The 23,067-nt window shown below is 43.9% G+C and overlaps 1 protein-coding gene across 2 annotated transcripts in view; it reads left to right on the forward strand.

Annotated features, from left to right (window-relative positions):
- ELMO2 (engulfment and cell motility 2) overlaps positions 1-19,401 on the forward strand; it is a 62,244-nt gene extending 42,843 nt beyond the window's left edge. For both annotated transcript variants that reach the window (XM_040434598.1, XM_040434599.1), the window contains 8 exons: positions 532-640; positions 6,922-7,058; positions 10,574-10,737; positions 14,766-14,878; positions 16,820-16,927; positions 17,004-17,086; positions 17,175-17,252; positions 18,550-19,401. In XM_040434598.1, the coding sequence (XP_040290532.1) occupies positions 532-640; positions 6,922-7,058; positions 10,574-10,737; positions 14,766-14,878; positions 16,820-16,927; positions 17,004-17,086; positions 17,175-17,252; positions 18,550-18,750 (993 nt within the window). In that variant the 3' untranslated portion in view covers positions 18,751-19,401. The remainder of the gene's footprint in view (positions 1-531; positions 641-6,921; positions 7,059-10,573; positions 10,738-14,765; positions 14,879-16,819; positions 16,928-17,003; positions 17,087-17,174; positions 17,253-18,549) is intronic.
- Positions 19,402-23,067: the final 3,666 nt, after the last annotated feature.

Here is a 23,067-nt window from a genome sequence, read left to right on the forward strand (position 1 = left end):
GGCACCAGGTATTACATCCCTGCCAGTCTCATATTGATGACTTATCTTGAGGATACGCCTTCACTATGAAAAAATTAGAGAACCCCTTAAACCTCAAAAAAGTAATTGTGATTTCAATTTTACTCTCAACATCCTACTGCCCTATGAGTCCTAATTACAGAACTCCGGGGAGATGAGATATTGGAGACAGAACCTTCACACTGTTAAACTGTGGTCACCAGAAGTAAATAAAATGGCTGCACTGCTGGGTTAAGGGATCAAGAAAGGATTCCCCCCCCCCCCCCCCCCCCTGCGTAACTGATGGGGAAATAAAAATGACTGTGATCTGCAGCTCTACATTCTGAGGATCCTCTCAAACGGCTGCCTGTTCTCAGTTCCCTTGGTCTCTGGGAGTGTGACATTTGGGTTGGGGTTCCCTGCAGTCACACCTTTGTCAGGGGTTAGTATATTTCAGAATTTGTTCCTATTTTGCTCTCTTTTTTCCATGGAGTCAGTCTTTTCTGTGTCTCATTGAACTTCTGTGCTCTGCAGATTGTCCTGGAGAACAGCAGTAGAGAAGATAAGCATGAATGTCCATTTGGGCGCAGCGCCATAGAACTGACCAAAATGTTATGTGAAATTCTGCAGGTTGGAGAACTGCGTAAGTGCCTGTGTGACTTGGGCTGTCATTGGCTATGGTGTATATCAAACCTTTAGATTTAGTGGGGTCAAAAAATCTCCATCTCAACTGGGCTTTTTTTTTAGTTCTCCGCTTTAATTACCTGGCTGTCCTGACTTGTCCGTTTTTTTTAATAAAAACTTCCCCATAAAATAACAATTCAGGGGCTTCTTTACTTGGACCTCTGCATTGCACCATTCCTCTAATTATGTCTCCCTGAAATATATGAATACATTGACAGCTGGATGTTACCATGTCCATAAACGCTGAACCTCTCCATTCAGAGTTGTCAGTGTCAAACTGTGTTGGGATTCAGCCTATTGACAAGGGGAATGGTAACATCCTACTATGATTTTATTCAGACGTTTCCAGTAGAAATAACAGAGCAACAGCACAACACAGAGCTCTTAACAAATGTGCTTCTGCATTGTTATTTTAAGGGAAATAGGTGTGCTTTTTAAGCAAAAATACTGTGGCCATATATGAACCTTTTATAGTGACATAGTTTGTAAGGCTGAAAAAAAGACATATCCATCCAGTTCAGCCTGTTATCCTGCAAAATGTTAATTTGTAATAGTCGGGGGATACTATATCACCTTATGGAGAGCACCTTAACGGCGTGAGTAGACTTTAGGGCTGCAGTAAACGATTATTTTAGTAATCGAGTATTCTATAGATTATTTTTTACAATTAATCGAGTAATCTAATAAGAAAAAAATAATAGACTGTTTTCCTTTATAAAAACTCAGACCCCTCAGTGCCATCAGCTCTCCCCACCCAGTGCCATCAGCTCTCCCCACCCAGTGCCATCAGCTCTCCCCACCCAGTGCCATCAGCTCTCCCTCACCCCAGTGCCATTAGCTCTCCCTCACCCCAGTGCCATTAGCTCTCCCTCACCCCAGTGCCATTAGCTCTCCCTCACCCCAGTGCCATTAGCTCTCCCTCACCCCAGTGCCATTAGCTCTCCCTCACCCCAGTGCCATTAGCTCTCCCTCACCCCAGTGCCATTAGCTCTCCCTCACCCCAGTGCCATTAGCTCTCCCTCACCCCAGTGCCATTAGCTCTCCCTCACCCCAGTGCCATTAGCTCTCACTCACCCCAGTGCCATTAGCTCTCCCTCACCCCAGTGCCATCAGCTCTCCCTCACCCCAGTGCCATCAGCTCTCCCTCACCCCAGTGCCATCAGCTCTGCCCCCTCTGCGCCCCCACCCCCTCGGTTTCACCAACTTACCTTTCCAGCAGGGGGTGCTGCCGACACTCCATTGTTCTGCGCTGCTCTGCTCCTGACGTCACACAGTGCGTCAGGTCACGGCGTGCGTACGTCAGGAGGTCAGAGCAGTGCGGGACCATGGACGTACTGTGGAGTGTCCAGAGGCCGCCTGCTGGAAAGGTAAGTATTCCAAGCGCCGCGGGAGACCACGGAGCGGGAGTAATAGCAAGCGCTTCACTCCCGCTCCGTGGTCACATGACACAAACGAACCTTCGATGCAAAAAATTTGCATCGAGGATTTTTTGGTGTCGAATTACTCGATTTAATCGAGTAATCGTTTCAGCCCTAGTAGACTTATAGGCCATACATGCTCCTGGAACTCTGGGAAGAAAGGTATGCAAATAAGCTCTTAACAAGCTCTGCCTCTGATTCTACAAGATGTAAAGCAACTACCCTATAAGTCAATGTTCGATGCACAGCTCTTTTAGTGAACTCACCATCACCACCTCGGGCAGAGAGTTCCATAGTCTCACTGCTCTTACCGTAAAGAATCCTCTTCTATGTTTGTGTACAAACCTTCTTTCTTCCAGACACAGAGGATGTCCCCTCGTCATAGTCCTGGGGATAAATGGATGATGGGAGAGATCTCTGTACTGACCCCTGATATATTTATACATATGTTTTTGATCTGCTGTTTTTCTCAGTAATATCATTAGGAGGAACAAAAATACCAAACTTTAAAAAAAGCAAAATTTAGCCAACTTAGAGAGGCCATAGGTGTAACTAACTGTGACAAAGTCCTCAAAAATAAAAATACAGCCACAAAATGGGATATTTTTAAAAGCATCCTAAAATCTAATTTTGAGAGGTGCATACCTTTATAGGAATAAAGGGTTATGGAACAAGAAGAAACCAATGTGGATAAATAGAACTGTAAAGAAAGCAATAAATGACAAAAAGAAAGCATTTAAATCACTAAAACAGAAGGGAGGCCAGGAAGCACTGAAAAACTATAAGAAAAAAAAATAGAATATGTAAAAAACAAATAAAAGCCGCCAAACTAGAGACCGAGAGATTAATTGCCAAAGAGAGTAAAACTAATCCTAAAATGTTCTTCAATTATATAACTGGTAAAAAGTATAAATCTGAAGGTGTCGGCCCTCTACAGAGCAATGAGGGGGGAGTTGCAGAGAGCGACGAGGAGAATGCAAAGCTATTAAATATTTTTTTCTCCAATGTATTCACTGAGGAAAATAAACTGTCAGATGAGATGCAGAATGTAAAAGTAAATTCCCCATTAAAAGTGCCCTGTCTGACCCAGGAAGAATTACAACAGCGACTTAAAAAGATTAAAATAGACAAATCGCCAGGACCAGATGGCATACACCCCCGTATCCTAAGAGAATTAAGTAATGTCATAGCCAGACCCTTATTTCGGATATTTACAGACTCTATACTGACAGGGAGTGTTCCACAGGATTGGCGCATAGCAAATGTGGTGCCAATATTCAAAAAGGGTCCAAAAACAGATCCCGGAAACTATAGGCCGGTAAGTTTAACATCTGTTGTGGGTAAACTGTTTAAAGGTTTTCTAAGAGATGCTATCTTGGAGAATCTCAATGAAAATAAGCAAATAACAATATCAGCATAGCTTCATGAGGGATCGGTCATGTCAAACTAATTTAATCAGTTTCTATGAGGAGGTAAGTTCTAGACTTGACAGCGGCGAATCAATGGATGTTGTCTATCTGGACTTCTCCAAAGCATTTGACACTATACCGCATGAAAGGTTAGTATATAAAACAAGAATGCTTGGACTGCGAGAAAATGTCTGTATGTGGGTAAGTAACTGGCTCATTGTTAGAAAACAGAGGGTGGTTATTAGTGGTGCACACTCAGATTGGGTCACTGTCACTAGCGGAGTACCTCAGGGGTCAGTATTGGGCCCTATTCTCTTCAATATACAGTCAGGTCCATAAATATTGGAACATCAACACAATTCTTACATTTTTGGCTCTATACACCACCACAATGGATTTGAAATGAAACGAACAAGATGTGCTTTAACTGCAGACTGTCAGCTTTAATTTGAGGGTATTTACATCCAAATCAGGTGAACGGTGTAGGAATTACAACAGTTTGCATATGTGCCTCCCACTTGTTAAGGGACCAAAAGTAATGGGACATAATAATTATAATAAATCAAACTTTCACTTTTTAATACTTGGTTGCAAATCCTTTGCAGTCAATTACAGCCTGAAGTCTGGAACGCATAGACATCACCAGACGCTGGGTTTCATCCCTGGTGATGCTCTGCCAGGCCTCTACTGCAACTGTCTTCAGTTCCTGCTTGTTCTTGGGGCATTTTCCCTTCAGTTTTGTCTTCAGCAAGTGAAATGCATGCTCAATCGGATTCAGGTCAGGTGATTGACTTGGCCATTGCATAATATTCCACTTCTTTCCCTAAAAAAAAAATCTTTGGTTGCTTTTGCAGTATGCTTTGGGTCATTGTCCATCTGCACTGTGAAGCGCCGTCCAATGGGTTCTGAAGCATTTGGCTGAATATGAGCAGATAATATTGCCCGAAACACTTCAGAATTCATCCTGCTGCTTTTGTCAGCAGTCACATCATCAATAAATACAAGTGAACCAGTTCCATTGGCAGCCATACATGCCCACACCATGACACTACCACCACCATGCTTCACTGATGAGGTGGTATGCTTAGGATCATGAGCAGTTCCTTTCCTTCTCCATACTCTTCTCTTCCCATCACTCTGGTACAAGTTGATCTTGGTCTCATCTGTCCATCGGATGTTGTTCCAGAACTGTGAAGGCTTTTTTAGATGTCGTTTGGCAAACTCTAATCTGGCCTTCCTGTTTTTGAGGCTCACCAATGGTTTACATCTTGTGGTGAACCCTCTGTATTCACTCTGGTGAAGTCTTCTCTTGATTGTTGACTTTGACACACATACACCTACCTCCTGGAGAGTGTTCTTGATCTGGCAAACAGTTGTGAAGAGTGTTTTCTTTACCAGGGAAAGAATTCTTCGGTCATCCACCACAGTTGTTTTCCATGGTCTTCCGGGTCTTTTGGTGTTGCTGAGCTCACCGGGGCGTTCCTTCTTTTTAAGAATGTTCCAAACAGTTGTTTTGGCCACGCCTAATGTTTTTGCTATCTCTCTGAAGGGTTTGTTTAGTTTTTTCAGCCTAATGATGGCTTGCTTCACTGATAGTGACAGCTCTTTGGATCTCATCTTGAGAGTTGACAGCAGCAGATTCCAAATGCAAATAGCACACTTGAAATGAACTCTGGACCTTTTATCTGCTCATTGTAATTGGGATAATGAGGGAATAACACACACCTGGCCATGGAACAGCTGAGAAGCCATTTGTCCTATTACTTTTGGTCCCTTAACAAGTGGGAGGCACATATGCAAACTGTTGTAATTCCTACACCGTTCACCTGATTTGGATGTAAATACCCTCTGCAGTTAAAGCGCATGTTGTTCGTTTCATTTCAAATCCATTGTGGTGGTGTATAGAGCCAAAAATGTTAGAATTGTGTCGATGTCTCAATATTTATGGACCTGACTGTATTTATTAATGATCTTGTAGAAGGCTTGCACAGTAAAATATCAATTTTTGCAGATGACACTAAACTGTGTAAAGTAACTAACACTGAAGAGGACACTATACTACTATAGAGGTATTTGGATAGATTGGAGGCTTGGGCAGATGAGGTTTAACACTGACAAATCTAAGGTTATGCACATGGGAAGGAATAATGCAAGTCACCCGTACATACTAAATGATAAAACACTCGGTAACACTGACATGGAGAAGGACCTAGGAATTTTAATAAACAGCAAACTAAGCAGTAAAAACCAGTGTCAGGCAGCTGCTGCCAAGGCCAATAAGATAATGGGTTGCATCAGAAGGGGCATAGATGCCCGTGATAAGAACATAGTCCTACCACTTTACAAATCACTAGTCAGACCACACATGGAGTACTGTGTACAGTTCTGGGCTCCAGTGAACAAGGCAGACATAGCAGAGCTGGAGAGGGTCCAGAGGAGGGCAACTAAAGTAATAACTGGAATGGGGCAACTACAGTACCCTGAAAGATTATCAAAATTAGGGTTATTCACTTTAGAAAAAAGACGACTGAGGGGAGATCTAATAACCATGTATAAATATATCAGGGGTCAGTACAGAGATCTCTCCCATCATCTATTTATCCCCAGGACTGTGACGAGGGGACATCCTCTGCGTCTGGAGGAAAGAAGGTTTGTACGCAAACATAGCAAAGGATTCTTTACGGTAAGAGCAGTGAGACTATGGAACTCTCTGCCTGAGGAGGTGGTGATGGTGAGTACAATAAAGGAATTCAAGAGGGGCCTGGATGTATTTCTGGAGCGTAATAATATTACAGGCTATGGCTACTAGAGAGGGGTCGTTGATCCAGGGAGTTATCCTGATTGCCTGATTGTAGTCGGGAAGGAATTTTTTATTCCCCTAAAGTGGGGAAAATTGGCTTCTTCCTCACAGTTTTTTTATTTTTTTTTTGCCTTCCTCTGGATCAACTTGCAGGATGACAGGCCGAACTGGATGGACAAATGTCTTTTTTTTGGCCTGATATACTGTTACTATGTTACTATTGGGGGACACAGCACTGTAGGTACAGGTGTGACCTGCACATATCACCAGAACAGGGCAGAATGAATGAAGTGGCGGCCACTTGTTCAGCTGTTTCCATGACCTCCGTGGAAATGAATGGAGATCCCACAATTCTCAATGGCAATGTGCTGACTTTGTGGAAGGTTGCTGTAGGCTAGTTCTTCTATTAGGTTTGATGAAAGGTTGTATGGGCAATTTTGAGTCATCTTGTGTATCTGCGGTAAAAAAAAAAAAAATCTTATTCTGTATCCAGCCACAGCTTGCTGTCCCCAATGTTTACTAGCTGAGCAGCAGGATATGGGTCGAAACATTTTCGTTGATATGTGCAGATCTGAAAGACATGGCCCTTCCACTTCTCTTTTCTGTTACATAGCTAATGAAGGTCGTAATGATTATCACCCCATGTTCTTCACCCACGAGAGGGCGTTTGAGGAGTTTTTCTGTATCTGCATCCAGTTGCTTAATAAGACCTGGAAAGAGATGAGAGCCACCGCGGAGGATTTTAATAAGGTACGTTGTCCTGTGCGTGTTAGATTTATATAGAATGGCTCTAAGCTGGATTTCACGAGGATCATTTGATTCACAGAAGTCATCTTAGAAAAGCTGAGAATAATCGTATAATGATGTGGTCAGCCCAGCACGTTATGGTATTAGTAGATGTCACATCACCATTCATTGACTTTACTAATTAACTTACCTTAATAGAAATCTTGACAATTTCCTGGAAGATAATACAGAGGTCCTTATGTCACAGCTTTAAGTACATATCACTAAATGTTCCCCTAACATACCAGTAAATTGGGGCATGTGTATCGTTATGCTTGGACGAAACATGGTGGTTGAGCCTCTGCTTCAGCTTATTTGGGGATGTGAAGAATCCATGTAAATTGGCTTCTCATGTCCTCTTTAACTTCTTAAGGACCCTGCCATTTTTCACCTTCCTGCCCAGGCCATTTTTAGCAAATCTGACATGTGTCACTTTATTACTCAACACAATAAATAAAGTACCAATATACCCATAAATATATCAAAATGTATTATATTCTTATTAAAAAACATACATACATACATACAATAACGTGGAAACAAATAAAGTGCCTACAAGCGATTGCTCACATCTATCCTTAGACACCGTAATACGATATCATAAATAGGCTACCATCAAAAATACATAGTAAATATAATATCTAAGAGTTATATATGGGTGAATCAAATCACAGTTTACTACTATAAATTATCTCATAGTTTAGGAAAATCTCCACATACCATGGATGTAACAACATGTAGTGTGATTAATACAAACCCTATATCACTGACGTCTATGTCCTCTCAGACTTTCTATGTAGCCATATATAGTTAATGTGCTGTAATGTCATATAGGACTACAGAGAGCACAGGAGTCGCCCTATTCAGTGCATCATAACCTTTGTCTATACTGATTAATCATTTAGTCCACACAAACGGGGACCGCTCCAAAAAGTATCCTAAGAATATAGCTGCACAATCATATCCACTGTTACCTAGTCACTCTGGTATATGTGATGGCTCTCAATCGCTAGCTGGCGTGCCCCTCTACGCGCGTTTCGCGTTAGCTTCTTCAGGAGGAGTGTCACTTTATGTGGTAATAACTTTAAAACGCTTTTACTTATCCAAGCCCTTCTGAGATTGTTTTCTCGTCACATATTGTGCTTCATGACAGTGGTAAAATTGAGTAAAAAAGGCAGATTTCACTGGGATAATTTTAAGCTGCCATGTCACATTTGAAGACCCCCTGATGCACCCCTAGAGTAGAAACTCCCAAAAAAGTGACCCCATTTTGGAAACTACGGGATACGGTGGCAGTTTTGTTGGTACTATTTGGGTACATATGATTTTTGGTTGCTCTATATTACACTTTTTGTGAGGCAAGGTAACAAAAAATAGCTGTTTTGGCACCGTTTTTATTTTTTGTTATTTAAAATGTTCATCGGACAGGTTAGATCATGTGGTATTTTTATAGAGTAGGTTGTTACGGACGCGACAATACCAAATATGATTTTTTAGTGTCTCCATATTCTATAAGCCATATTTTTTTTTTTTTTGGGCGACTGTCTTATGTAGGGGCTAATTTTTTTCGATATGAGATGACGGTTTGATTGGTACTATTTTAGGGTGCATATGACTTTTTAATCACTTGCTATTACACTTTTTGTGATTCAAGGGGACAAAAAATAGCTTTTTTTTACACAGTGTTCATCTGAGGGGTTAGGTCATGAGACGGAGGTTGTTACGGACGCGGAAATACCTAATATGTATACTTTTTTTATTTATTTAAGTTTTACACAATAACAGCATTTTATTGTGTAAAACTTAAAAAATCTTCTTTTAGTGTCTCCATTTTCTGAGTGCCATATTTATGTATTTTTTTTGGGCGATTTGTCTTAGGTAGGGTCTCATTTTTGCGGAATGAGATGACTGTTTGATTGGTATGATTTTAGGGTATGTATGACTTTTTGATCGCTTGGTATTACACTTTTTGTGATGTAAGGTGACCAAAAATAGCTTTTTTTTACACTTTTTTATTTTTATTTTTATTTTTTTTACGGTGTTTATCTGAGGGGTTAGTTCATGTGATATTTTTATAGAGTAGGTAGTTACGGATGTGGCAATACCTAATATGTTTACTTTTTTTCATTTATTTAAGTTTTACACAATAATGTAATTTTTGAAAAAAAAGAAATCCTGTTTTAGTGTCTCCGTAGTCTTAGAGCCATAGTTTTTTTTTTACATTTTTTAGGTGATTTTCTTAGGTAGGGTATCATTTTTGCAGAATGAGATGACAGTTTGATTGGCACTATTTTGGGGTGCGTATGACTTTTTGATCGCTTGCTATTACACTTTTTATGATGTAAGGTGACAAAAAATAGCTTTTTTACACCGTTTTTTTTGTGTTTTTTTTTTTCACCTGAGGGGTTAGGTCATGTGGTATTTATTATAGAGCAGGTTGTTTATAGAGTTTTTTTAGCAGTTTTTATTTTATTTTATTGACGATTTTCACCTAGCGGTTAGGTCATCTAATATTTTTATAGAGCCCGTCGATTCGGACGCGGCGATACCTAATATGTCTACTTTTCTTTTTTTCCCTATTTTTTTTATTTTTTTTTTTAACTTCTTTATTCACTTTATTTTTTGTCCCACTATGGGACTTCAAGATTTCAGGGTCTGATCCCTGTTTCAATACAGCACATTACATCTGTATTGTGCTGTATTGAACTGTCAGTGTCTTAGGCTGTAAGATGCTAACAGTTGCATAGGAGACCCAGCCCTGGGGCTGGATCTCCTGGGCTTCCTTAGCTGGCAGTCCCGATGCCTGTTGAAGGCATCAGGGCTGCCAGAGCAACCATCGGGTCACCGCAGCATGGTGACCCGATGGGGATATACAAGCTGCCGCAAACCCCCTGTATGCTGCGGTCAGCGTGAACGCGGCATACAGGGGGTTAATCTGCCGACATCAGTGTTTTCACCGATGCTGGCAGATACAGCAGGGTTCTGCTGCTGATCGCGGCAGCACGTTAACCCTAGGATGAGAATGCTCGTCTTAGTGTGTTAAGTACCTGCAAGTTAGGAGGAGCATTCTCGTCCAAGGTCCTTAACATGTTAAAGGGATTAAACATTCACGACCTGTCCTCAGGATACGTCATCAATATCTCATCAGTGGGGATCCAACTTCTGGTTTCTCCGCCGATCAGCCATTGGAAGAGCCGTTCAGATGAGCACTGTAGCTTCTTCAGTGCCGTACATTGTGTAGTGGCTGAGTCTCATGAATGGAACTGAGCTGTAAAATGGCCATGTGACCAATGGACATGGAATCGGCCACATCGCTTGCCCAAGTGCTCGGTCCCTTCCAAAAGCTGATCAACGGGAGTACCAGGAGTCGGATCCCCACTGATCTGATATTGCTGACCGCTCCCAAGGATAGGTTATCAGTATTAACTTTGGAAGACCCCTTTAAATAAATGTCTGATGCCTTCCGCTTTTCATTTCAGGTAATGCAGGTAGTAAGGGAGCAGATTACCCGAGCTCTGCCCTCAAAACCCAACTCTTTGGAGCAACTGAAAAACAAACTTCGTAGCTTGAGTTACACAGAAATTCTTCGCCTGCGTCAGTCTGAGAGACTGAGCCAGGATGACTTCCAGTCTCCACCCATTGTGTGAGTACCTGATGCATCATGTCTGTTCATGTAAGAGCCTCCAGATCATGGCAGATATAGAGCCAGCAAGGAATGTTCTCAGCTCCGATACCTGTAGGAATTGTTAATGCAGTTTTGTACTATGCAATAGGCTGTTAGTTTATAGGGAACCTTCTGCGTGTAAGAGAACACATGATCTGGACCCAGGGAGAAGAGTCTGGGGGCAGAGAGAAGAGTCCGTCGTGCAGCTTTACCATTCTCAGCTTGTTGACAAGCCCCTCTCTGTTTGCATATAAGGATGCACACAGCAGACTCTTCTCTTTGTACCATATTGCCGTCATCCCTAATTTCTTGTTAATGTCATTGGGGGACACCGCACCATGGGTATGTGCCCAGCTACCACTAGGAGGCGACACCAGATATGAAAAAGGTTGGCTCTGCCCAGGTGGGCTATACCCTCTCCACAGACACTGGGCTCATCAGTTTTAGTCTAGTGTCCCTAGGAGGCAGACACGACCTGCTCTTCTCCTGCAGGTCTTGCTGCTACTTGTTTTGCTTTTTGTCTTTATTATTTTATAATTTCTCTTCACTTTACAGGTGCAGGTTTTATCCTGCAGCAGGGGGTCTTCATCGTGGAAGTCCACTTTAGTAGCACTCCCTGCGGGCGTGTACCTCGGTGCCTCGCCGGTCACCCAGTCCCCCATTACTACATCCGCAGTGGAGTACCGGTAATCCCACTCTTGTGCGAGTTTACTGGAGGGGTGACCCTGCGGCGCCAAAAGACGTTAGATGGTGAGTATACCCCCTACCCTAGTTAGGGACTTCTTCCCTCCCATGCATCCATACTCAATCGGGGTCCCCTCCCCCCTGGCCGTCCTTCCCTTCCTCGGCTTCCTAATTACTCTAGTCCCCGCCTTGTGCCTGGACTAGAGTTCCTGCCTTTTTCCTGGCATCCAGGATCTCTGTGTGGCTCATTTTCTATATATATATGGGGGTCGCTATGACTCTCCCCCCCCCTTAAGGCATTCCTTCCTCCCCTCCCCAGGTTCCGCGGTGTGCGCCCGCTTAGGGTGCTTCATTTTCAGCTGCGGCAACTACTTTAGTCCCCGTCTCTGGCTGTGACTAGGCCAAACTCTTTCCCGACATTTTTTCGGGCTCCCTGTTTTTATTCTAGGGGTGTTGCCTCCCTCATGGCCTTCTAGAGGTCTCTGCACGGAATTTCGAGTGGGAATTTCCCAGAGGGTGCTTTCCCCATCTTCACAGTGCCCCCCCACCCCCTGCATGTAGCGTCATTGGTGGGTCGTATTATCTTGGGCCCCTGTTCAGTGGTTCATGTTGTGGCAGGTCCCCTTGCCCTCCATCCCTCCCCCTGGGTTGCATCTGCTCCTGCGGTGGCTGGGGGTTGCTGTGCTATTGGCCTGGCTGGCCTGCATGGGGTAACTGGATCCTGGGCTCAGTCGGGTTACCCTAAACTCTGTTCAGGGGTCACCTTCTCCCCACGTGGGTCCCTCACCTCCACCGTAGCCTGCGCCAATTCTCAGCTATGATGATGATATGGCGCTCTTCCCTGCCCTCATGCGGCAGCATCGCCCCGTTTTACTTTATTGCTTGACTCACTACTTAACAGGACTTCTCAGTCCTGTTATGCACCAGACAACCACACTGCCTCCGCCATGGGCAGGTTGTTGGCTATCATGCTAGGTTTCTTCTTTGTCGACCCTATAAAGTACTACTGTATTCCGCACAGCCGCTTTACCCCATTTCATGGATCGAGTACTCGCGTTGTTGTTACTGCCTCTCTGCTTTGTTTTCAGAGTTACATGGCCCAGTCCTGGCAGAATACCTGTATCACCACTGGATGCTCTATCCTGCAGGGATACGCAGCATTGTGAGCACCAGCCGCTACTGCAGTTTTTGGGTCATCGCTGGACGTCCTCTCTGATATGGCTGTGACAGGACTAGTGAGCGCCACACACCTACTTGGTGGCTGGAATTTTCCGCCGCTCACTCTGGTACCGGACATGGTCCCGTAGTTCTTCCATGGTCTGGGCGTTCTTTTTTTAAATCGAAATCATTTTTATTGGTTATTAATAAAACTATTAATAAAATACAAATTTGTATACAATGACCAAGATCCTGTCAGTCAGTTACATAGACAGAAACTTGATGTTATGATAATACAGAACAATACAAAAATACTGTTAAATAACTATTTAACATCTTACCAAACTCCCCCCCTCCCCTTGCATTGCCCTGCAGAGAGATAATTACACCTTTTTTATTTAATTTTTTACATTTATTAATCATACCTCAAAAAGGTCATATCAATGTAAACTAATAGTAAATTGAGCACACGATCCTCACTAGTACATAGCTTGAGCTAAGGTAAATGTCCCAATAGGCACAGTTGTCCTCTCAGGCAGTCCCTTGTCAGTGCTAATGAAGCCAAGTTCCTGGTTTCTATCCAGCCCTATTGACAGGAATTTGTTTGGACATTTTCTCTTAACATAGATCCCTCTTTCGAGGCGTAAAACTGTATTCAACCTATTTTTATATTCCTGTTTGTTGGGAGGCTTACCCCGTATCCAATGCTTAGTAAATAAAACCCTCGCCTGGAACAACACTCCAACACGCCTTCTTTGTGTGGGAACCATGTCTTTACGTTCCCTTCTCCTGGCCATTACCAAGGACCCCCTTCTCCCCCAGGGGTTGGCTGCTTTCTCTGGCAGGATGGAGTTTCCACCTTCTCATAGGGTGTTTCTCTTTTCCCACGTGACTTGCAGTGTAAGGAGGCTTGCTGCCTTCCCATGGTGAGTCTTTGCTATTCTTTCTCTCAATCGTTCATCCTCCAGTGCTTCCTTGTTTCCTCTCTACCCTGGCCTTCACATGGTGTTGGCTACGGACAGGCCATGTTTTTGATTTGAGACAATTTTGAGTTATTTCCTTGCTGGGTCCTTTTTCTGGTCGGGTTCCTTTGCTTCCAGGCCTTATGGAATCTCCTTCCTTTTGCTGAGGGGTGGTCTACAGGGTCTTCCTTTAGTTTGTCTCCAGGAAGTTTTTTTCCTTGGTTCAGGACTGCTCCTGTCCTTTTCCCAAGCATTTTCTCTCCTGCCAGGTTCCCTTATGGTCTAATTTTTCTTGTAGGGTCTGCCCTCTTATAGATCCTCCTTCTGGAGCATTCTTCTATATGCAGAGCGCTAGGCCATTACCAACAGATTGTGCTGCTCTCCTGTTTCTTCAGGGGGTGCCCTGGTTATTCCAGGTCCTTCCTCTGGCTCTCTAGTGCACACTTGTTCAACTCTCGGTTCTTGCGCAGGACATCTAGCCCTGCTCCCTATCCTTTAGCTTCTTTTTTTTTTTCCACCTTGGCTGGAGCTGGGTGTTTCCCTTTTTCTTTCTTGCAAATGGCCTTTTTTCCCAGGCACTTGTCCTTGGGATCCTGGCGGTCTCCCATCATTTTTTTCTTTTGGACTCTTCCTGGTCCTGGAGCCTCTCGGCTCACTTCCTTAGTTTTCTATCTACCATTTCATGCTATGGCCTCTCCTTGTCCTGTTGGGCCACATGGTTCTCCTGCACCTGTGCGCCCAACTTTTTGTATGATATTTCCTTCCCACCCTCGGGGATTGCTTTGGGAGGTCCCATGGTGCTGTGTCCCCCAATGACATTAACGAGAAAAATTGATTTTTGTACTTACCGTAAAATCCCTTTCTCGTTCAATTCATTGGGGGACACAGATCCCACCCTTTTGTTTTCATTTCTCTTTCTATCACCGGGCTGCTGTTCTTCTTCCTTCCTCGGTCCAGGACATGTTGGTTCTTTGCTTTTGTTTCTCTCTCCTACTACTATTGGTACAAGCCGAATAGCCTAGTGTCTGTGAAGAGAGTATAGCCCACCTGGGCGGAGCCAACCTTTTTCATATTTAGTGTCGCCTCCTAGTGGTAGCTGGGCGTATACCCATGGTGCTGTCCTCCCCAATGAATTGAATGAGAAACAGATTTTACTGTAAGTACAAAAATCTAATTTTTTCACTTTTCTCTTTCCTCACATAGAGAATTGCGGGAGAAAATCCAGCCTGAAATTATGGAGCTAATCAAACAGCAGCGGCTAAACCGTTTATGTGAAGGAAGCAGCTTCCGCAAGATCGGCAACCGCCGGAGGCAAGGTGATTGCAGATATCTCATGCAGATTTATAGTTAACGAGTTTTTTGGGTGCTACTGGCTAATGGCAATTCTTTTTACAGAGAGTATAAAGTAATGTCGCACTCGAATAGGGTGGGGATCCAATAGAGGTGCTCCCACTAACAGACAACACCCAATCTGAAAATGTGAAATAAATATAAAAATAGAAGTGGGGCACTCTCTTAAGTAGAGGGATCTTTATTACACATTATATACAATAAATTGACAATATAGAATAGATATGAAATACAATGATGTTTAAAATAGCAGCAGGTAAAAACAGAGTGACAACCCTACAAAAATATTAAAAATATATTGAATAACAATCAACATAAATATGGATCCCAATTAATATAATAAAAGATTATTCAGATTTTCAAATAATTAATGGTATTCGAATAAATTTTCATAAAAATCTTATCTTTCACTGGTATTCGTTTGGCGTGTTTCTTCACATATAAAGTATTGAGAAAATAAATAGTCAGATAGAAAGTGATTCCTGATTATGACCAGTCTCTTATATACATCAATCGATGATTAAACAGAGAGTTCTCCTATTATAAATGGTCACAAGCTGTTGATCAGTAAGCTTGCAACATTGTATCAATGCATGTACGTGTGATATCCAAAGTTCCAAGCAGTGTGGCTTTCAATGGTTCAAGCAAGTATTAAAATAGCTACTAATGCATACAGCGGCGTCCCGCTGTGTTTGATAGAAAAGCGATCGCTTGTGTGGAGTCTATGTAATTATACCCGGAGGTCTTTAAACTGGACGATGAGCCCTCGACTCGACGCATTTAGCTTGTAAGGTCCCGGTCTCAAGGGCTGTTGCTTCAGATTTGAATTGTGGCGCCAATTGGATTGTTTGTTCCACGCGGTCTTAACGTCTCTGATGTCGTGGTTAATTGGCTTAACAATTCCTTGTTCTTATGGCAATGTCCAGGCCTCACCGGAGTTACAATATCCTTTCTTTCCTTAAGGGGGGGATTCACACCAGATGCGTTTCGGGGATTTTAAAGCATGGAACCACTGAGGAAGGGGTCAATGCTTTAAAATCCCCGAAACGCGTCTGGTGTGAATCCCCTTCTTAAGGAAAGAAAGGATATTGTAACTCCGGTGAGGCCTGGACATTGCCATAAGAACAAGGAATTGTTAAGCCAATTAACCACGACATCGGAGACGTTAGGACCGCGTGGAACAAACAATCCAATTGGCGCCACAATTCAAATCTGAAGCAACAGCCCTTGAGACCAGGACCTTACAAGCTAAATGCGCCGAGTCGAGGGCTCATCGTCCAGTTTAAAGACCTCCGGGTAAGATTACATAGACTCCACACAAGCGATCGCTTTTCTATCAAACACAGCGGGACGCCGCTGTATGCATTAGTAGCTATTTTAATACTTGCTTGAACCATTGAAAGCCACACTGCTTGGAACTTTGGATATCACACGTACATGCATTGATACAATGTTGCAAGCTTACTGATCAACAGCTTGTGACCATTTATAATAGGAGAACTCTCTGTTTAATCATCGATCATCGATGTATATAAGAGACTGGTCATAATCAGGAATCACTTTCTATCTGACTATTTATTTTCTCAATACTTTATATGTGAAGAAACACGCCAAACGAATACCAGTGAAAGATAAGATTTTTATGAAAATTTATTCGAATACCATTAATTATTTGAAAATCTGAATAATCTTTTATTATATTAATTGGGATCCATATTTATGTTGATTGTTATTCAATATATTTTTAATATTTTTGTAGGGTTGTCACTCCGTTTTTACCTGCTGCTGTTTTAAACATCATTGTATTTCATATCTATTCTATATTGTCAATTTATTGTATATAATGTGTAATAAAGATCCCTCTACTTAAGAGAGTGCCCCACTTCTATTTTTATATCTTTTTACAGAGAGGTTTTGGTTCTGCCGTTTGGCCTTAAATCATAAGGTTCTGCACTATGGAGACTTGGAGGAGAACGCACAAGGGGAGGTGCCCTATGAATCACTGCAGGAGAAGAGTAAGAATCTACAACAGCTTCTTCTCTTAGGCTTCGTGTATACATCAGATTCTCTCTAACATGGCTTTCCTTGCAGTCCCTGTTGCTGATATTAAGGCTGTGCTCACTGGAAAGGACTGCCCGCACATGAAGGAGAAGAGTGCCCTGAAGCAGAATAAGGTGTGTGTTGGTCTGTACTGGTATATTTGGATTTCCTTGCTTTATTTGATGCCCTCAAACACAATGTCTGTTTATTCTTAATATGTAGGAGGTGTTGGAATTGGCCTTTTCCATATTGTACGATCCAGACGAGACATTGAACTTTATTGCACCAAATAAATATGAGGTAAGTGGTTGGGAACGACTCTTCTGTTAATGTGGTTGTTTAGGATTTTACTATTGATGGCCTGTCCTGAGGATAGGCCATCAATATCTGGTCCCATACTCTCGTTGATCAGCTGTTCTGCAGTAACTTTTGAAGTACACAGCTCCGTGTGCTGTGTACTGTATGGAGTTCTGGTTAGTGCAGTACTGCTCCCATTGAGGTGAGGTGAATCGGTTCTGTCCACTACAAAATGGATGGACCTGTGTAGTTTCGGCACAGACTTCCAGCACCGGAGCTACCCCGAAATAGTTGATCAGCGTGAGTGCAGGGTGTTGGACCCAGGCCAATCAGATTTTGATGGCTTATACTAAGGATAGACCATCAATAGTAAAATCCTGGACAACCCTTTAAAGGGGCCAATTAGACTGAAAGTGAAGCTGTCAGATGATTTCTGTCGCCCTGCCTAAGTACAGTATATGGTAGAGAAGATGAGCATATATATATTTTGAAGCAGAATTTCTGAGTAAAAGACTCCAAAGAGAGACAGTGAGTCCTGATTACCTTGCCACCACACAGGATGATTGACAGACATCTCTGTACAAACACTGATAGAGCTTCAATCACTATGTGAGGGTGGGGTAAGCAGGACTCTCGCCATATCCATAGGAGTCCTGTTTGCATTTTCTCAGCTTTTTACTCAGAAATCCTGCATCAAATCCTACAAAGGTATATTTCACAGAAGTCAACTTCTCTCCTTCTGTCATTCCCCTTTCAGATAGCACAGCAGAAATAACCTGACAGGTTCAATTTAAAAGGGTTTTCCAAGATATTCTTTTACTGATGACCTATCCTCAGGATAGGTCATCAGTATTTGATCAGTGGGGGTCCAACGCCTGGGACTCCCGCCAAACAGCTCTTTTGAGAAGGCAGTAGCGCACCTGGGAGCGGCTTACCAAGCTCAACGTCTCTTGAATAGGGCTGAGCTGCCCCTACGAGGCCCTCTGTCAGCTGCTCGGAGGATTTGGGGAAAGAGTACCCCTTCTCTCCTGACGAGTGACTTGGAGAGATCTATGCACATTTGTCCACCTCTCTATTTAGTCCCCATCTGCAGGCAGTGGCTGGAGGACACCTCGGCTTGAAGAATGGGAGTCAGGGGAGCCCTGATTTTCCAAAGGGTGGGCTGCCAGGGAGTGCGCTTCTTCAGTAGCTTTACATATGAGACAATAAAACTTTCCTTTCATTCACACGTCTCGTATTATTCTTATATTCTTAAGTAGAAACAATTATATGACCTCTGAATTCTCGCTTTCTTGGATAGTACTGCATCTGGATTGATGGAGTGAATGCTCTCCTGGGGAGAGAGATGACCAGCGAGCTGACCCGCAGTGACATGGACACTTTGCTCAGTATGGAGATGAAGCTGCGTCTGCTGGATCTGGAGAACATACAGATTCCTGAGGTGCCTCCTCCAATCCCCAAAGAGCCCAGCAGTTATGACTTTGTCTACCACTATGGCTGATCTGGAGCGCAACATGGAGGACATAAACCCACAGTAACGTGGGGAGACACCTCTCATTAACAAGCTGTATAACAAGCCAGGTCTGCCCTGAGGGAGGGGGGCTCATGTATTACAGAATCATGCCTACCACCCAGTCCTCAGAAGAGTTGCAGCTCTCGGGAACAGCATTGAGGGTCTCCCATGATTTTCCAGCTGCCCTCTTTCTCCAGCTTCATTTTTTTTACTAGGTACTGAAGGAGGCTGCTTATTCTATGGTCAGTATGGTCCAAATCGGTTCAATTCCATATTTGCCTTATTGTTAGAGATTGCTTATCCAATCAGATTGCTGCTTACTACCATCCCCTCCAGAATGGAGTGCGGCACAATCACAGGCATTTGTGCACAACGCGCTACGTAAAAGCACAATCGGTTCTCTTCCTCCATTTAGCCAGGGAGGCGTCTGGTTTTGCCCCTCTTTCCGCAAGACTGGTCCAGACGGGGAGGACTTCATTTACTTATGTACAAAAGCCTTCTTGACGTGGTACGAATGTCGTCCCATATAACTGTAAGTGACCACAGGGAGGGGGCATTTGAATGTTAGGGATATGTGAAGGTACAGAAGGCTGACATCCAAAATAATATGTAATGTTACTAATAAATAATTGACTGACACTCGAGTATTCGTTTTATTGGTGCGCTGCCGTATGTAATGGACATTGGGGGACAGATGTAAGCTCTCAGTAAAGCAAGCATTGTTAATGGACCTGATGTGAGTGGTAGCTGGGCTGCACTACCCGAAAATGGCCACTATCCGGTGTATGGAGCTGTACGGAGAACTGTGGCTGCAGGTAACAGCTGAATCCTGACCGATCTGATACGGATGACCTTACCCTATGGATAGGGCATCCGTATCTATAGCCCGGAATACCCCTTTAGGCTACATTCACACGTCCGTATTTTTCGACATCCCGATTTTCGTTCCGTTTTTTGCGGATCCGTTGTTCCTGAAAATGTTTCCGGATGTCATCCGTTTTTTGCGGATCCGCAAAAAACGGAAACATGTGAAAACTCAAATCCGACAGTATATTCTAACACAGAGGCGTTCCCATGGTGATGGGGACGCTTCTAGTTAGAATATACTGAGAACTGTGTACATGACTGCCCCCTGCTGCCTGGCAGCACCCGATCTCTTACAGGGGGCTGTGATCCGCACAATTGTGCGAATCATAGCCCCCTGTAAGAGATCAGGTGCTGCCAGGCAGGAGGGAGCAGACCCCTCCCTCCCATGTATTAAATGTTGCCAGTGCGGATTCCCAGTATTAATAAATGTAACCAGTGCGGCCTCACCTCTTCAACGCCCCCCCCCCCCCCCCCCCCCCTGACCGGCCGCACAGACCTTTCACTTACCAGTAGGAGGAGCTCCCGGCCGGTCAGACATCGCAGCTCGCAGTCGCAAGGTAAGTATAATGGTTCTATTTATTGCTAAGTAACCATGGCAGCCAACACTGCAATAGCGTCTTGGCTGCCATGGTAACCGATCGGAGCCCAAGCGATTAAACTGGGACTCCGATCGGAACTCTCCGCTGCCACCAATGATGGGGGGGGGGGAGAGGTGAGGCCGCACTGGTCATATTTATTAATACTGGGAATCCGCACTGGCCACCAATGATGGGGGGGGGGGGGGGGGGGGGAGAGGTGAGGCCGCACTGGTCACATTTAATACAGGGGAGGGAGGGGGTCTGCCCCCTGCTGCCTGGCAGCCCCTGATCTCTTATAGGGGGCTATGATCTGCACAATTAACCCCTCAGGTGCAGCACCTGAGGGGTTAATTGTGCAGATCACAGCCCCCTGTAAGAGATCGGGTGCTGCCAGGCAGCAGGGGGCAGTCATGTACACAGTTCTCAGTATATTCTAACTAGAAGCGTCCCCATCACCATGGGAACGCCTCTGTGTTAGAATATACTGTCGGATCTGAGTTTTTCACGAAGTGAAAAATCAGATCTGTAGAAAACTTACTGGGAATCCGCACTGGCCACCAATGAATATAGAGGGAGGGGGGCCGCACTGGTCACATTTAATACTGGGGAGGAAGCCTAATTTTCAGGAACGGAATCCGCATAAAACGGATGACATACGTAATGACATACGAATGTCTTCCGTTTTTTGCAGATCCATTGACTTTGTATTGGTCCAGGATCCGATTTTTGCGGAAAAGAATAGGACATGTTTTATATTTTTTCGGACATGCGGAACGGAACAACGGAAACGGACAGCACACATTGTGCTGTCCGATGTTTTTCAGGACCCATTGAAAATGAATGGGTCCAGATCTGTTCCGCAAAAAACGGAACAGATAAGGAAAGAAAAAACGGACGTGTGAATGGACCCTTAAGGCTACATTTACATGTTTAGGATTTGAACATAAGGCCCCATTCACACGACCGCGTCCGTCATCTGCAAGATAGGACATGTGCCTTCCATAAAGGCCTTCCGCGTCCATGCTGCTGCGCCGCAAAAGATAGCATATGTCTTGTCTTTGGCTGCATCTTGCAGATGATGCGAGGTTATTGTTATTATTATTATTATTTATTATTAAAGCGCCATTCATTCCATAGCGCTGTACATATGATGAGCGGTGCACATACATAATACAGACAATTGCACTAATCATAAACAAGACAAGTTACAAACTGGTACAGAAGGAGAGAGGGCCCTGCCCGTGAGAGCTTACAATCTATATGGTATGGGTGAAGGACACAGTAGGTGCGAGTTAAGTTGGTCATGGCGGTATAGAGGCAGCGGGGTCACTGGTTGTAGGCTTGTCTGAAGAGGTGGGTTTTCAGGTTTCTTTTGAAGGATTCCAATGTAGGTGAGAGTCTGATATGTTGGGGTAGCGAGTTCCAGAGTATGGGGGATGCACGGGAGAAATCTTGGAGTCGATTGTGGGAAGAGGCAATAAGAGGAGAGGAGAGAAGGAGGTCTTGTGAGGATCGAAGAGTGCGTGTGGGGATGTATCTGGAAAGTAGCTCAGAGATGTAGGGAGGGGACAGGTTATGGACGGCCTTGTATGTATTTGTTAGTACTTTGAAGTGAATTCGCTGGGCAATGGGGAGCCAGTGAAGGGATTGGCAGAGGGGAGAGGCAGAGGAGTAATAGGGGGAGAGGTTCAGACAGCCGTGTCCGTGTTTGGTGGATCTGCAGTTTGCAGTCCGCCAAATGGACATGGTCGTGTGAATGAGGCCTTAATCCTTATCAAACCTACTAACATTCTGCAAGTGAATGCAGAGGATTAGTGGTGGTGATACAGATTTTAAAATCTGCAGGATGCCTATTATTGTGCGGATTCGACACAGAAAGGCGGTGGATCAGCCCCATTGATTGATAGTGGAGTGAATTCACATACAGATCTGAGTGTCCACCTCGGATTTCTCCTGCATATTTCTCTGAAAATACACATTATCCTGAACATTGTATTGCCTTGTGCTGCTCTGACCGCTCATTAGTCATTTGACCACCGCAGTTGGTGTCGCCTCAAGAAGTAAATTACTATGAGAAGAGACCTATTCACGAAGTTCAAGTATAAAGGCTTAGGGACCTCCCTTTGTTCCCAAATTACTAAACAAGAGGCAGATGCAGATCCTTTCCTATGAATCTAGATTCTACAATATATGTACAGTAAGGGCCAGTTCACACAGTTTTTTGGCACTGATATTGGCGTGTTTTTGCCTCAAAATCAGCTTAAAAACGCCTCAAAACAGCCTCCCATTCAATTCAGTGGGAAGCAGCACTTGCTTTTTATCCACTGGGAAAAAAGAAGCAGTTTGTCCTATCTGGGGGCGGAATCCGCTCTGAATCTCCTATTGAAATGAATGGAAAGCGGGGAAAAACGCTCCGTACATGTCCGCTCGTTTTTCTGGAAAGCCAGATTCAAAGTTAATAAATGGTGTAGAGCCATATTTTAAAGTAGTTTTCCAACCGTTCTCCTGTTAGGACCCTGCACTCAGCCTCGGGCACTGTACCACTCGGTGTGCAGTTGTCTTTCTACTGCCCATGTTTGCTCGGGTTGGTGAGTATCCCTGGAAGGAAAATAACTGAAGTTCTTAAGATTTTCTATTTCTTCGCCGTTTCTGTCCACACTTGCACAAATTATTACTGCTGACCTGAATATTTTCTTGCCCCTACTCCTGAGATACAGCCCCCAATATTTCTTGTGTACATGCTATAATGCGCCTGTGGTTAGCCAAGGTGTGGCCACCAGAAGTCTTCAGGTGGAGCGATCTTCAACACTCGGCTGCAGTCCAGTGTGCAGAGGGACATGGCGCTCTGATGTCCACACTA

The sequence above is a fragment of the Bufo bufo genome, chromosome 6, assembly GCF_905171765.1.
Source record: "Bufo bufo chromosome 6, aBufBuf1.1, whole genome shotgun sequence".
Taxonomy (NCBI): Eukaryota; Metazoa; Chordata; class Amphibia; order Anura; family Bufonidae; genus Bufo; species Bufo bufo.